General features: G+C 46.2%; 1 protein-coding gene across 1 annotated transcript in view; it reads left to right on the top strand.

The window, feature by feature from the left end:
* Positions 1 to 15,470, top strand: part of Pcsk6 (proprotein convertase subtilisin/kexin type 6) — a 197,901-nt gene that overhangs the window by 101,487 nt on the left and 80,944 nt on the right. Inside the window, exons 7-9 of the mRNA XM_029554306.1 lie at positions 2,414 to 2,586; positions 8,646 to 8,858; positions 12,586 to 12,686. Of these exons, the coding sequence (XP_029410166.1) occupies positions 2,414 to 2,586; positions 8,646 to 8,858; positions 12,586 to 12,686 (487 nt within the window). The remainder of the gene's footprint in view (positions 1 to 2,413; positions 2,587 to 8,645; positions 8,859 to 12,585; positions 12,687 to 15,470) is intronic.

The raw sequence follows: 15,470 nt of genomic DNA, 5'->3' as shown, positions 1-15,470 counted from the left end.
TATCCTAGGCATAAAATGATACATCTTTAGTAAATAAGTAAGTAATTACTTATTGATACTATACCCAGTTTTTACAGATGGGAAAACTGAGGCAAGCTCCATGGGGTCAAGCACATTAAGTACTTCCTGTATGACAGGCACTTCTTGTTTACTTGGCAACCCCATAGAGAGGGTAACTTCCATCACTTCATTGATTAGAAAGCCAAGAGACCTCGTGCTATGAGAGAACTTCCAGTGTCACTCAGTGTCACTTCCTGGTTATAATTGGCAGCCACAGCAAGTCCCCTAGCTGTGGCACAACTGTCTGCCTGCTGGCCAGAGGCATACTGTGGTGAGGGCTCTGTGAGGGCCTCTCTTCTTAGAAGCAGGTGACAGGGTGTCTGCTTAAGTCTGGAACCATCTCTTAACCTCGGGGTGAAGTACTGCAGTCATCCTTTGGTATCCATAGAGAATATTCCTGACCCATGTAGATACCAAAATGCTTGGGCTCTGGTCTCTTACCTGAAATGATGGAGCATTCACATAGAACCTGTGCATATCTTTCTATAGACTGGAAATCATCTCAAGACAAAGCATAGTATCTAAAGCAATGTAAATACTATATATAGTGGCTGTGTATTGCTTAGGAAATAAAGACAAGAAAGAAGTCTATCCATAAATAGTATAGATACAGCTTTCTCTTTCCAAATATTTTCCAGCTGTAGTTTTGGTTGAATCTGTAGAGGTAGAATTCATGGACACAAAGAACTGACTTTACCAGCTATCATCTGTCTATCTATCTATCTATCTATCTATCTATCTGTCTGTCTGTCTGTCTGTCTGTCTGTCTGTCTGTCTGTCTGTCTGTCTATCTATCTATCTATCTTGTACCTATCTCAGTTATTTCAGAGTTTCTGTTCCAGAGGACCAACAATGATCATGATATTGCTGGATGTAGGTCTAGTATAGATGAAGTAGGGTGCCCTTCCTTGGTGAAGTGAGCCCCAGAGGAAAGGATGCCTGGGCCTGGGGTGTGTGGGGAAGATGTGCACAGCCATTAATAACCATGTCTTGAAAAAGTCTTTAATTTTACAGGGAAATGCTCTACATTTGGAAAGAAAATAAAGGTTTCAGGCAAAGAAAAGTATTAGAAGAAAGTAACTAAAATATTACCATTGGTAATTTCTCTATTCACTAAACTTTCATCAAAGAGTGTATATTATTATTAAAATCATAATGAAACTCTTCTTTTCTCTCAATGAAAGGCATGGCCATTGCACACCCAGGTCTAGGTCCAGAATACAAGGAGCTCTGGGGACTTTGTGGGAGTGTTATCTGTGGTCAGGGTCTGGGCCAGTTTATTTCTAGATTCTTGGCCTTTTGTTCAAGAATTATTCAGAGTAGGGTGTGCATATAACTTGATGCAGGTAGGGGTCCTAGGTTGCTAACAGGTTGCTGAGTGCCTTGTTGGGAGTGGGGTATGTGTGCATAGTAAATGCAGATGAGAATCCCAGGCTGCCATGTGCATGATTATTAGACAGGTGTGAGTCCCAGGTGGCTAAGCTATTTATGCTCGCTTACCTCAGGAAAGGATTGGCAAGGTTTTCTGAGCCTTAGAGAAGTTTGACTTTATGCATCTCTTGGTAGCTTGAAAGCACATGCTGGTGACTCTGGTTACCCAAGATTTCCCAAAGTGACCCCAGGAGGCATCTCACCCTCTGGGTGAGGCCCTGTTGGGAGGGCCATAGCAGCCAGGTGCAGGGTAAATGGAGGCACAGGGTTGGGAGGAAAGGCCCTGACTGGGCCACAGGTATTGGGAGAATGACCATTCCCTCTCTTCTTTTGGGATGCTCTTGAGGAAGCTGAATCTCCACCTCTAGAAACCCTCCTGAGAACATGGAGCTGAACCCAGGTGGAGCAGAAATGAGCATCTAGGTCTTCCTGATACTGGTGGGCATGGACGCTTGTCTTCCAAGTTCAACTTCATGGCATGATTTTATTGTGTTCTACAGCAGGGACAGACTCATAAGGGAAAGAGAAATAAACTCAAGCTATGCACTGCTGGCGAGTTGAAGACTCAAGTTTTGTTGCAGAAATGTGTATCATTAGATTCTAGCATAGCATCATAGGAACGGAGGGAACATGTTTCCTCTTTGGGAAGTAGCTGCTTTGCTTTCATTGAAGACACCTGTAGGAGCACCCTGCAGGTGGCCTTGTCATTTTAACTCCCTTATACCAACCACCCAGTGTAGAGAGGAGGAGCAAGTGTTCGAAACTGACATGGGAAGAGCACCTTATGGGATGCCAGTGGCGTGGTGTCTGATCTAAGACCCCAGAGGCTCTCCAGCCTTGCTGGCCTCCCAGTGGCAGGGTGACCTCAACTGTGTGCTCAGAATCCCGGATGCTGACAGAGGGCCTCCCACTGTGCTTTCAGGCATCCGAATGCTGGATGGCGACGTGACAGATGTTGTTGAGGCCAAGTCCCTGGGCATCAGACCCAACTACATTGACATTTACAGTGCCAGCTGGGGACCGGATGACGACGGGAAGACAGTGGACGGGCCTGGCCGACTGGCTAAACAGGCTTTCGAGTATGGCATTAAAAAGGTGTGAGTAACCCAGGGCTATGGGGGAGATCCAGGGTGGGTGGGGTGACAGCACACATTTTTAACACCAGAGTGACACCAGCCACAGCCTGAAACAGGACTGGCAAGGAGGCCCTGAGTGCCAGAGTGAGGGAGGAGTCCCTTAGGGACTCTGGTTTACCAGCTCAGTTGGAAAGTCTCACCTGGTCCAAAGGGAACCAGCCTGGCACCCATCTACCCTGCTCACTCTACTGGAGTCTGTGGAGGTCTGTGGAGGTAGTGGGAGGTAGCCCAGCCAGATTTCCTGACCCGGTCCTTGGACTATACAGGTGAAATACTGAGGAGCTTTCTGTCCATCAGAGGGTGTAGCTAATCCAGAGCCTCACTGCAGCAGTAGGCTTCGGATATCCCCGCCCTCACCAGCATATAGCCCAACACAGGGATGAACCACAAGGAACATTCAAGAGGCTGGGGAGACTGGCAGGCCCCTCCCAGGAGGCCACCCACCAGCCTCTCTGTGTCATCCACTGTGGATCCTCAGGGGTTGGGAAAGATGAGGTTGGGAAGACGTAGCAGGAGATCAGTCAGTTTTTACAAGCCAGGTGGCAAGACGGAGTTCCAGGTGAGGACAGTTTCTTGGAACAGTCAGATGCAACTGTGCTCGGCATCCAAGAGGCCCTGGGTGGTCCAGTAAACACCAGCACAGAGCATAGCCATGGCCAGTGGGTATAGGCTGAAGAGTGAGTGTCCAGTTGTAAGTCCTAGCATCTCTGACTTCTGTGGGAGACAGGACAGGAGAGGGTGCAGGAGTCAAGTTTATTTCATTATTGAAAACATTTTTTAAAAATTTTTATGGTATTGTAACCCATGTGTAGCCATCAAGATGCAATTAATATTAATAAATTCATCAAATACCAAAAATTACATTGAAAACAGCCTATCTGTGTCCTCTGCCTACCCTCTCCCTTACAGTCCTGCCCCAGAGAGGAATAGTCTGTGGGGTGTGTGTGTGTGTGTGTGTGTGTGTGTGTGTATGTGTGTGTGTGTGTTGCGCTTAGAGACTAGAGGTCAGCATCAGGTGTTTTCTTCAGTCACTCTCCACTTTTTGTTTATTTGTTTATTTTAGAAATACGGTCTCCCTGTAGCCCCAGCTGGCCTGGAACATGCTACGTAGGCAAGGTATCACAGAGATTTGCTTACCTCTGCTGCCATGCCTGGCAACTTTCAGAATTTTTATTTTTATTTATTTTAATTTTTTTCCACCTTATTTTTTTTGAAACATGTCTCTCACTGACACTGGAGCTTCCTGATTGGCTAGACTAGCTGGCCAGGAAACCCCATGAATCCTTTTTTCTCTACCTCCACTACACTGGGATTTTAGTAGCAGGGCCCTGTGCCAGTTTTTTGGCTTTTATTTTTGTTTTTTAATATTTTATTTATTTTATTTTTGTTTTTTATGTGTATGAATGTATCGCCTGCATGTGTGTATGTGCACCCATGTCATGCAGTACCAGTGGAGGTCAGAAGAAGGTGTCATATCCCCTGGAACTAGAGTTACAGACAGTTATTAGTCACCATGTGGTGCTGGGAATCGAACCTGGGTCCTCTGCAAGAGCAGTCAATGCTCTTAACCATTGAGCCATCTCTCCATCCCTGTTTTTATTTTTTCAACATGATGCTGGGGATCAAACTCCAGTCCTCTTGTTTGTGTGGCAAGTATTTTACCAACTAAGTCTTTCCCCCAGCCCCAATCTTTTTGTTAACTTATTTTAATTTTATGTGCATGAATGTTTTGCTTACATGTTTTGTATGTGCACTGTATGAGTGCAGTGCCTTCAGAGGCCAGAAGAGGGTATCAGAATCCCTGAAACTGGAGTTACAGATGGTTGTGAGCCACCATGTGGGTGCTGGGCCCTGAATCCAGGTCCTCTGCAAGAGCAGTAAATATTCTTAACTGCTGATTCATCTCTCCAGTCCACCTCCCATCTTTTAAAAACTCTATTCCCAATTTCCTTTTTTTCTAAGTATGATTTGATTTCTTTTCCAGATGTACTGAGTTGGTCACTGTGTGTTGTCTCTTCTACGACAACAAGAATTTTTGTCTTAGAGAACATCCAACCTTGCCATCTTGCACCATGCCGAATCCCTGTAGTTCCTCCATTTCTTTACACTTCCTGGCTAGGGGGCTGCACTTGTTTTGACTTCCTGCCAGGCACACATACACCCACAGTACAAGGGAAGGCATTCTCCTTCAGTGTCTTTTCACATGCTCACTCAAAGCTGCAATGCCTCAAAAACCAGTGACCAGAAATAGGGGATATTCAGTCTGTCAGTGACCAGAAATAGGGGGTATTTGGTCTGTCAGTGACCAGAAATAGGGGGTATTTGGTCTGTCAGTGACCAGAAATAGGGGGTATTCAGTCTGTCAGAGGAAGAAAAGTAAGAGGGGCAGAGGGACACAGCATGTCCATAGCATATGACCTCGTGCTCAGACTGGGAACACTGACCCTTTTATCTCTACAACTCCAAGAGGACACAAAGCAGCTTCCATTAGTGTACTGAGCACCTGAGCTGAGCCACGTACTAGGCCGTGTGCTGGGCCATGTGCTGGGCCTGGGGAGTGCTGGCAGATTCAAGCATGACCAAGTCAGCCGCTGCTCCCAAGGGAATGTTGAATAAATAAATCACTTGTTTCCATGACTCAATTCCCCCTCCTATCCCTTAGATCACTCGGCTCTCAGACTTGATGACAAGTGAAACACTCTAAAAATTAAACTGCCTTTCAGCTTCAGAGAGGGTGACTGAAGTTAGAGGGTGCGTTCTGTACACAAAGGCATCACTTTGAATGATGTTAGCGCTGAGCATCTGGCATTTCTGTGAGATGCTTTCTAAAGGCTCTGAGGACCTGCTTCCAGGAGAGGAGATGCTTATTTTCAAGGGATGTTTGCATCTTCTGTTTAGTTTTGTGTACACAGAGCTTATGCAAGTTGGAGCGCCAGAGAATAGATCTTTGCATTCTTAATTCTGAGCAGCAGGAGTTTCATCGAGTTGTCAAGGGAACAGGGACTTGTAGAAGGAACCACGTGGCTCCCCCGCCCCATTCTTGTCATGGTTTCTTAAAATACAGAGGTTGTTTAATTTTTTTAGTCATTCTGATGTCGAATATGTCATTCAGGGACCCTAAATCGCAGCTGACTGAAGCTGTCATGAAAAATCCTCCTAGAAATTTGATGATCAAACCAAATCACATTTCCCCATCTGTTATTCCTCTGTGCCACCCCATTTGTCACCTATGGTCTTTTTCTGTAAGATGTGACTTCATCTTTGGTAGATGATGTGGTTGGGTGGCAGGAGACTTTAGTAGGCATTACTGGGCACGGGGATCAGTTCAATGTCTGTCCTGATGAAGCCTCACTCCTCACCTGACTTTTCATTCAGAAGTGACTAAGAACACTCACTGGCCTTGTCCAGATGCCCAGAGTTTGCCAGCCCTCAGGAGTGGGGCTTCTGAGCCACAGTAGTCCCCACCTCTAGGGAGGATACTTCTGAAATGCAGTTTGATCGAATTCAAGTATGGCCTTCCTGAATAGAAATGCAAATGGCTAGGCTGGAACATCTCCTCTAGCTTCTGTCCTGTGCAGGTTGAAGATGTGAAGAGAGAAAATAAAACCCTTGGGGACAGCTAAACCCTCTTCACAACTTGGATCTGGCTGTTCTCTCTGCCTCCTTCCCTGTTCTCTCCCTCAGAAACCAGGTTAAGAAGAGAAAGAGGTGGTTGATAAGTGTTGTACTTGTGGAAGGTAATTGATCCAGCAAGAAATGGGTGGAAAAATTAGGGCCAGCAGCACTGGTGTCACCTGAGAGCTCCATAGGCAGGCAGTCTCAGCCTCACTTGCTATAGTTTAGATTTGGGATGTTCCCCAAATACCCATGTATAAAAGACTTAGTCCCCAACATGGTGCTACTGGGAGGTGGTAGAACCTTTAAAAGGTGGGGCCTAGCAAGAGGTTTTCAGGTCAGTGTGGTTATGCCTTGAAAGGAGATATGAAACCCAGGCCCTCTTTTCTCTCTTTCATTCTATCATGTGGTAAATTGGCCTCCTCTGTCCCAAGTTCCTACTGTGAAATGTTACCAAAGGCCAAACCAATGGGGCCTGTCAGTGACTGGTTTAAACTTCCAAAACTGTGAGCCCAAATAAACTTTTTTTTTTTCTCTATAAGTTGGTTTATCTCAGGTGTTACAGTGATGGAAAGCTAACTAACATACCACCCCAGACCTGCTGGGTCTGAGGACATTTTATAACAAGAGGGACTGAGGTGCAGCACGTTCAAATTCAGGGAGCACTGTTTTGAGCTGTCCTTTGGGCTTCGGAACAGTAAGATTGTTTCACTTTGCAAAATGACAACGTTTAATGAATAGTTTTGAGTAGGGAGTAGGGGTAGAGAGTTGAGGATGACCATGTTTTAGGGATGATTCTCATATGGAATAGCTAGGCTTTGGTGGGCTAAATGCCTTTTTATTTGTCTTTTAGTCACTTCAAACTGGCTTCTGATTCATCTTTTCCAATAGGTAATTATGGTTTTGCTTTACTTAATAATGGAGACATGATCTTAAGCCATCATTAGATGATTTCGGCATTATGTGAACATAATAGAATAGTTACACAAACTTAGATAGAACAGTAGCCTATACTCCTAGCTTCCATACACGTAGGTGGTATGGGACCTTCTTCACAGGGTCCTGCCTGTGCTCCATCATTGATTGAAGCATCCTCTTGTACAGCATGACCATAATCACACAGACATGCCATTCCTTATTTTGTGCCTTTCTTCCAGAAGTTAGCCTTTTTGCTAAGTGTAGTAAGTATGGTGAGCTCTTGGCCATTCAGACAAGCCCACCTTGGATATGCCAAAAGCAGAGTGAATGAGGCAGCCTGAAGCAGCAGGGCTGGAGAGCACCAGGAACCTCCCTGTGGTCTCTGTTGGAAGCCTCAGCCTGGAGCTAGAGTCCCCTTGGTCTGCAAAGTGGGGTTTGCTTTTGTACACTCTACCAAGGAAGAACTTGAATTCTGAAAGGGCATAATGCACCAGAATGTAGAATCTGATTAAAAGCTATCTTTAAATTGACCCATTGCTAAGATTCGGTGTCAGTTCCCTCCCTGTGCTTGTAAGGGAGGACCTCAGTTCTCAAGAGTCCAGGGGGCCCAGTTCATGTTGGGCACCATCAGTGGGTCCAGCTGTTGGGAGTGACTCAGTGTAGTCTTCTATGAGCTAATCATTAACTAGTGTCTGTGGCTAGAATGACCCTCAGTTTGGTCAGAACTCATTGATCCCATGGGTGCAGGGTAGAAAAGAGGGTCAGGAACCTGCCTGACCTGCCACTGTCACAGGTTTTTTTCTTTCATGTTCTTAACAATAAACAAGTGAAGTCACCAGCCTGGGCTGGTGTTGACATCTGACTTGACTGCTCCAGCACTTAACCACTCATCCATGACAGGTATCCCAGGGAACTCTAATCAGACTCCTGTAGGCAGATACCTACAGGGGGTGTCTGGATCCTAGCCTTGTCACCATCTCACTTTTCACCCCTCTTTGAAAAATTAGCTTGCTCGCCAAGAAGGTGATCTCTGCAACTGTGTTTCTGGGAAAATTCCTCTTCCCTCCCATTTTCCAAACAGCTCTTTTAACCCACAAAACTTAAAAGTTCCAAATTCTGCTATTGTCCATCTATAATCTTGGTCCCTTTGATCCTCAGCTACCATAATGAAAATTAAACGTGGTGCTCTGAACTGGAGCAGCTAGTGTCAGGGTCTGGATTTTCCTGTGAAGAACAAAGGGGTCTTTTGACTCTTCCTCCCTAACAGGCTCCTATGATTATGCAGTTTTAAGTTTATTGACACAGGTAAAATAGTGCCATTGAAATATAAATGGAGCTCCTGGGTGGTACCTGAGTGGTCTCAGTATATCTTTAGAGTCCCTGTGGAGAAACAGCCAGAAGATAGGATTGTAGCCCTCTTGTGAGGCCCTCCCAACAGGGTCCCACCACAGTGGCTGATGGCTGCTTCTGCTTGCTTCCTCCTAGGGCCGGCAAGGTCTGGGCTCCATTTTCGTCTGGGCCTCTGGAAATGGTGGGAGAGAGGGGGACCACTGCTCTTGTGATGGCTACACCAACAGCATCTACACCATCTCTGTGAGCAGCACCACTGAGAATGGCCACAAGCCCTGGTACCTGGAGGAGTGTGCCTCTACCCTGGCCACCACCTACAGCAGCGGGGCCTTCTATGAACGGAAGATCGTAAGTTCTCTTGGCAGGTTGGATGACATGTTTTTTTCTAAGGGCACTGAGTTGGATCTGAGGTCCCAGCATCAACCCCCCATGAACTAGCTGAGCCTGAGGTCAATCCCAATGCCTTGGCAGCCTGCCTCATCACCAGCTTTACTCATCTGTGGCCAGAAATGCCAATTAAATGCTCTCAGACTTTAGAGATCTAAAAATGTCACTTAAGAATGGGGTTCATCCTCATCGTGTCTCCTTTTAGTTCTCTGGAATCCTGTGGTCTCATCAGGCAGAGTTCAGTTGGCCAGCCCTATTCAGAAGAGTGAAATAGAAAGTCTTGGTTTTATGCTGAAACATTCTGGAAACAAAGCATTCTAGGTGTCTCTTCTACTGAAGGCTGTGTCCTGGACACTTGGAAGCAGAGCAGTGCCTTTTGTCTGCTCTACGTACTGCAGCGAACAAAAGTGATTTTTCTTTTCCTCTTTGAAGTACTTCGAACCTACATTAGGCAGGGGCTGTACCACTGTACCACATTCCAGCCTCTGATTTATCTTTCAAATGGTAACTGTTTTATTACATGAATGGAATTTGCTTCTTCCTCCCTTACATACCTCCCTACATTAAAAAAGAAAAAAGGACAGAAAGAAAGAGGAGAGAGAGAGAGAGAGAGAGAGAGAGAGAGAGAGAGAGAAAGGATGGTTTCCAGTCCAAATTAATGCAGAATTCAAATGCATAGTCATTAAGTTAGTTTGTAGACACTTTAAAAGTGAGACTGTAGTGCTGGCCAAACATGGTTAATTTTAAAGCTCACTGGCTGGCATCTTTCCATTTCTCCTGCTGTTTAGTCACATCTTTAGAAATTATTTTCAAATTCATTTTTACATTTTTCTGAGGGAGTACACAGGCTTCCTGTTCTCTGTTTGCTGTGCACCCATGGAAGATCAGCCCCCATCATCCCACCACCAGCCTGGCAGTGATCCAGTTCACAAAGGTGTTAATTTGAGTCATTACTTTCTCTTCCTGCAAGAGTGCTCAGGCCCAGAATGGGTAGCTGAGACTCTGAACCACGTCCTGTTCATTTACACTTCCGCCTCACTTGAGCACGGACTTCCTGAAACCTTATTAAACAGATGCTTGGACTGAAACCCAGCAAAGGCCTGCTGACTGTGTGGGTGCAAGTTGAGGCTGACATTATTGGACACATTGTGCCAGGGGCTATGTGCTGGGAGAATGGTGGCACTCAACTCTGGAAGCTGGGATTGCAGCTTTATTTGCTTACTTAATCATGCCAACATGTGCTTGCATGTGTACACATCTTAGTTATGAAAAATACTTTATTCCCTTCCCATTTTTTGAGATGTCTCGCCTTGAACTCACTATATAGCAGAGACTGCCCTTGAAGTCCTGATTTTCCTGTCTTCACCTTCCAAATTCTGGGATATAGGCATGTACCACTATGCCCAACTTTAATGCCATCTTTAAACAAAATTCCCTCCTCTGAGCATAGTATATGGGAAAGAAAGATACTTTGGAGAAGAGAAAAGAGAAAATGTAGTGTCAGAGTTGCTGTCGTGGAACTCTGCTCTGATGGCATGGGTGGCATTTTTGTCTGCTTACTGGAGCCCAGTTTTTGCCTTGAGGCCTCTTAGATGTCCTGCAAGGGGCTAAGTGAGCTCTCTAGGCAGTGTCTCAGTCTTGAGTCCAGGTGGGCTCTAGAGGCAGCCAAAGCTTGGTTCCCATGTGTCCTTCCTCCTCAGCCAGTGAATGCCCAGCAGCATCCACCATAGTGAGCGATGCCCTGTGTAGAGACCTGACTCTTGATCAGAGAAGTAGAACCTAAAGTGAGTCTCTGTGACCTGAAGACAAGGGCCAGTTAATTCGTGAACATGAGCGGAGTTCCAAGCATGCCACTAGGACTCAGGAGTGTGCTGCCCTGTTCAGCCATCTCTCTCATGGGAAGTCCCTCAGTTCGCTCCCAGAATCCTCTTCTCTGAAGCCAAAGAGCCCACCTTGGGCCTTGCTTTCTCTCAGTTGCTGGGCTTCCAGCCCATTTACAAAGCATGAGTGTCTATAGGTACCCCTCTGTAGTCTGTGCAGAAGCCATGGAAGGGTGTGCTATGTGCCATTTGCACATGGAAGAGGGGGACACAGAAGTTGCTGCTTTGGTTGGTCTCGTTCCTTTCCTCAGGTTGAAGTCCCTTGGCCCTGATGAATGGGCATAGAGGAAGTTGGTTTCTGCTAAGGTCCCTGTCAGATTCTCCCATACACATGTGATACATGCCAGATACCCCTCCCCTGGGGAATTGTCAGCCCAGATGAAGCATGACCAGAGAAATATGCTCTGTGTGGAAAGATATGATTGTTACTGCTGGAGAAATTCTTCCTCAGGGGTTACATAGAAGGGCTGCTGGAGCCTGAGCTTTCCTGTTGCTATCATAACAAGTTCAAGTTATCACAAACTTAGAACAGCATCTTAAAGCAGTACAAATGGATACCTTGTAGGTCAGCAATCCAGCAACCTCAACTGGCTGTCTACTCTGAGTCCCACAGGCTGAAGTCAGGTATCAGAAGGACCCTTTTACTTTCTGACTGCTCTCGGGGGGATCCTTGCTCATTCAGACTGTGGGTGGAATTCAGCTCCCTTTCGTTATATGACTGAAGTCTCCACTTTCTTATGGGGTGTTGGATGAAGGGTACTCTCATTTCTAGAGCCTCCCTCCCCTGGCACCCCTGGTCTGTTTCCCTGGCTCCCCCTTCAAAGCCAGCCATGATGGCTGAAGTCTTATCATACCCCACCTCTCCAACAGATTTTGCTGCCTTCCTCTTCCACTTTTAAAGCCTTCTGATTCTATCACGCCCAACTGGATAATTCAGGATAATTTCTCTGATTGAAGGTTAGCAACCTTAATTCTATCTGCAGAGTGCTTGGGATTAAAACTAGGAGCAAAATCATAGGGCCATGATCCCGTCCAGCACAACTGGACTCACATGCTGAGCCCATGACTTCTCCTGTTGCCTCCAAGGGGAGGCCTGTGTCCGGCCGAGCAGTTGTGAGGTCTTGAGTCAGTATCCCACCCTCCTGGAGTCATTATCTCAGATGAGGGCAGGCAGAGCCCCAGCAGGCAGAGCCAGCCTCATCATCCTGAGAAAAACAGCAGCCTCACTGTCCCACTTAGCAGTCTTGTGATGTCAAGAACACTTCAGGATTATCTTGGGTGGGCTGTCCAGGCAGAGACCCCAACTCACAACTGTGAAGCTAAAGTTAGAAACACCATCTGGGCTGCTGAGAACCTCATGAACAGCAGTTTTCAGCTGCCCTGAAGCCCTGGGTAACCAAACTGAGGTCTGTACATTAGTGGCAAGAGCATAGTGCCAAGACTCAAGAAGAAGGGCCTGCAGGGGCCCTCCATTTCATCTTGCATTACCTGCTTCTCTGCACACACTTCTGTGGTATTCAGGGACAAGCTGAGCTGATTTTTAGCAAAGCTCCTAGATTCTTATCTTTCCCCGCCTCATGCCCTGTTCACACTCTGAGATGAGCCTGTTCCTGCAGCAGGCCTGCAGTTTTGTACCTGAGCACAAAGCTGTTCAACAGAAGAGCCAGACAGTGCATTTGCCTCATGTCTTTTCTGCATCAGGCACCCAAGGTCACTCGCTCCAGTGGGAGCATGCTGAGGGGTCTCGATTCTCTCAAGGTGAGTCAGCCTTTCCACCTCTCTGCTTCACACACCTCCATCTCTCCCAGGTCACCACTGATCTGCGGCAGCGCTGCACTGATGGCCATACTGGGACCTCCGTCTCGGCCCCCATGGTGGCAGGCATCATTGCCTTGGCCCTAGAAGCAAAGTAAGTTTCACTTTTCTTCTTTTCCTTTTGAGGAAGTGTTTGTAAGCTGGTGAAACACGCCTAACATCAGACCTATCCCTGTGAGCAATTGTGGAGTCAGAACAAACTTAAACACCAACTGTCACAGAACAACCCAGACATTTGCAGGAGTTACTTGTAGATGAGTTTTTAAATGATTCAGTAAGAATGTTTGGGATGAGCTGGGCCTGGTGGTGCATGCCTTTAATCCCAGCACTTGGGAAGCAGAGGTAGGTGGATCTCTGTGAGTTCAAGGCCAGCCTGGTCTACATAGCGAGTTCCAGGACAGCTGGGGCTACAGGGAGACCCTGTCTCAAAAAGACCTAAAAAAAAAAAAAATGTTTGGGATGTGCAAATCCTTGTAATTATGCATGCTTGCATGTGGATTTCCACATAGCTAAAGACCACAATATTCATATGCTACAATTTAACAAAAAGAGCTAAATATTTTCAGTTTTCAGGCAAAAATGTTAGCTTCTGTGTCCTGAGACTCTTTTAAGAAATGTCTCAATAATTAGTTACTGGTGTGGAAAGCTGCATTGTCATAGTTAGCAAGTCATCACTCTCTAGTTTCCTCCATTCCTTATTGGAAACATGCTAGGAATTTTGTTAGTCAAAGCTGAACAGAAAACAGGCCGTGCTTCATGACTGGTGGTCCCATTAAGCTTGCCTGTGCACCCATGAAAAATAAAGACCAGTCATCTTCCCGTCTTTGTGTCTCCCCCTCAGAAGTTTACAAGTACAAGTGAAGCATTTAAAAGAGCACTTAGAACTTTCTACACTGTTAGGATTGGTCAAGGAAGGAGCAAAAGGTGTCCAGGGACCCGGGCTTGGAGACTGAGCTGTCCAGCAGGCCCAGGCAGCAGGGCCCCAGCATTGCCTTCTTTCTGCATTCACTGTCACTAAAAAGGCAACCAGGACAAAGCAGAGGGTCCTAGAGGAAGACACTCGCAGTGGGGAGGGGAGGACCTGTGGACGGCATGGGATAAGAATGAAAAAGAGGCAGTGTAAGAATTTTTCTCCATAGTTTGGTGCAGTCTTAGGATTTCCCATCCAGCCCTTTTGATGGAAAAACATTTTTGGACAAGGACTATAGCTCAGTGGTAGAGTGCTTGCCTAGCATGAAGTCCTGAGTTCAATCTCTAGCAAAAGAAAGGAAGGGAGGGACAGAGGGAAGGAAGGGAGGGAGGGAGGGTGGGCGCTCAGCAGCAAATCAGCCCATCTCTGTGCCTCCCTGCCACTCAAAAATGATCCTTACAGAAATGGAACAAAGTGTCCCTAAGCCAGAAGAGGAGGATGCACAGAAGGAAAAGCTATCCCAGAAGAAATAAAAGTGCATGGCATGGGAAGAAATTAAGCATAAAATAAATGCAAATACAAGGATAAAGGCAAAGAATGGTTTCTAACTCTCTCCCCTTCTGGACATAATGTATCTCCATTTCTGGGGCTTATGCTTCCTGGTACCTTAGTGCTAAAGCTCCAGGAAGACTTGCTTCAGCATCCTTGTGTAGGCCCCACTGACATGCAGCAATAGTTGCCGCATCTGGGCTGCAGCTACATCAGCTCTGTCTGAACTCCAAAGACTGAGGCAGTGACTACTCTACCAGGATACATATCCTGCAGCTACTTGGGTCCACAGAATCTTCTTAAGGTTGGCCTGTGGAGCTTCATGAGGGAATAGGCAGAGGACAAGGAGAGGGTGGCAGGTCAGCCTGTGCCAGGTGGATGTCTGGAGACTGGATAGATGGATGTGGTGAGGGAGCAAAGGGGGCAGTGACCAGCAGGCAGAGAGCACAGGAGAAGAATCAGGGGAGACTGGAGCTGAAGGCTGAATTATGAACCCATGGGAAGAGTGTTTCTAAGACTCAGCATGAGCTGAGCTCCTCATAGGAAGGCCAGTAGCATGGGAGCCAATGGTGCAAAGTGGTTGGAGCAGCCACTGTGGAAAACTGTCGCAGCGCCCCCACCCCCTGATTAAACACAGATTTTTGGAATGAACCAGCAACCTCGCTTCTGAGTATAAACTCAGAAGAACTGAGAAAAGAATCTGGACAGTTATTTATACACCCATGTTCACAGCAGCATCATTTACAGCAGCTGAAAGACAAAACCAACCAAGTGTCTGTAGGTGGATGATTTGCTAAGCAAAATGTGATCTCTGAGTGCAGTGGAATAGTATTCAGTATCAAAAAGGAAGGAAATTCTGACACGTCTTATAATAGGAATGAATCTTGAAGACATTATCCTAAGTGAATAAGACAAATACTCCATTATTGTGCTGGTAAGAGATACCTTAACAATCAAATTCTTAGGACCACAAAGAAGAGTGGGGGTCACCAAGGACTGGGGAAGTGGGAATAGAGAGTTGGGTGTTTAATGGATAGATTGACAGTTTGAGGAGATAAGGCTGTGGGTAGTTTTGGATGATAGTGATGGTTGTCCAACAAGGTGAATGTACCTAATACCACTGAACTGTATACTTAATAAAAATGATAAATTTCACATCATGGATATTTTAGCATGCACATACATACATAGTAGTGACTTGAAAAATGGTTGTGCTGTGGGTTCTCCCTCCAGGATGCACTTGTGTCCCACAGTCATGGGTCATATCTGCTATAGGAGCACACATGGCACAGGCATGCATTCATAGCAAAAAGAGGTGCATTAGGCTCCTGGGACAGCCCTGACCAACCTATTCATCTTTATTTCAACAAGTCCTGAAAAGGTAATATGGAAAGAAAGTAGTTTTTGAGGGGGATATTA

The sequence above is a fragment of the Nannospalax galili genome, unplaced genomic scaffold, assembly GCF_000622305.1.
Source record: "Nannospalax galili isolate Female #2095 unplaced genomic scaffold, S.galili_v1.0 scaffold124, whole genome shotgun sequence".
Taxonomy (NCBI): Eukaryota; Metazoa; Chordata; class Mammalia; order Rodentia; family Spalacidae; genus Nannospalax; species Nannospalax galili.
This window is presented reverse-complemented; position numbering and strand designations above follow the sequence as displayed.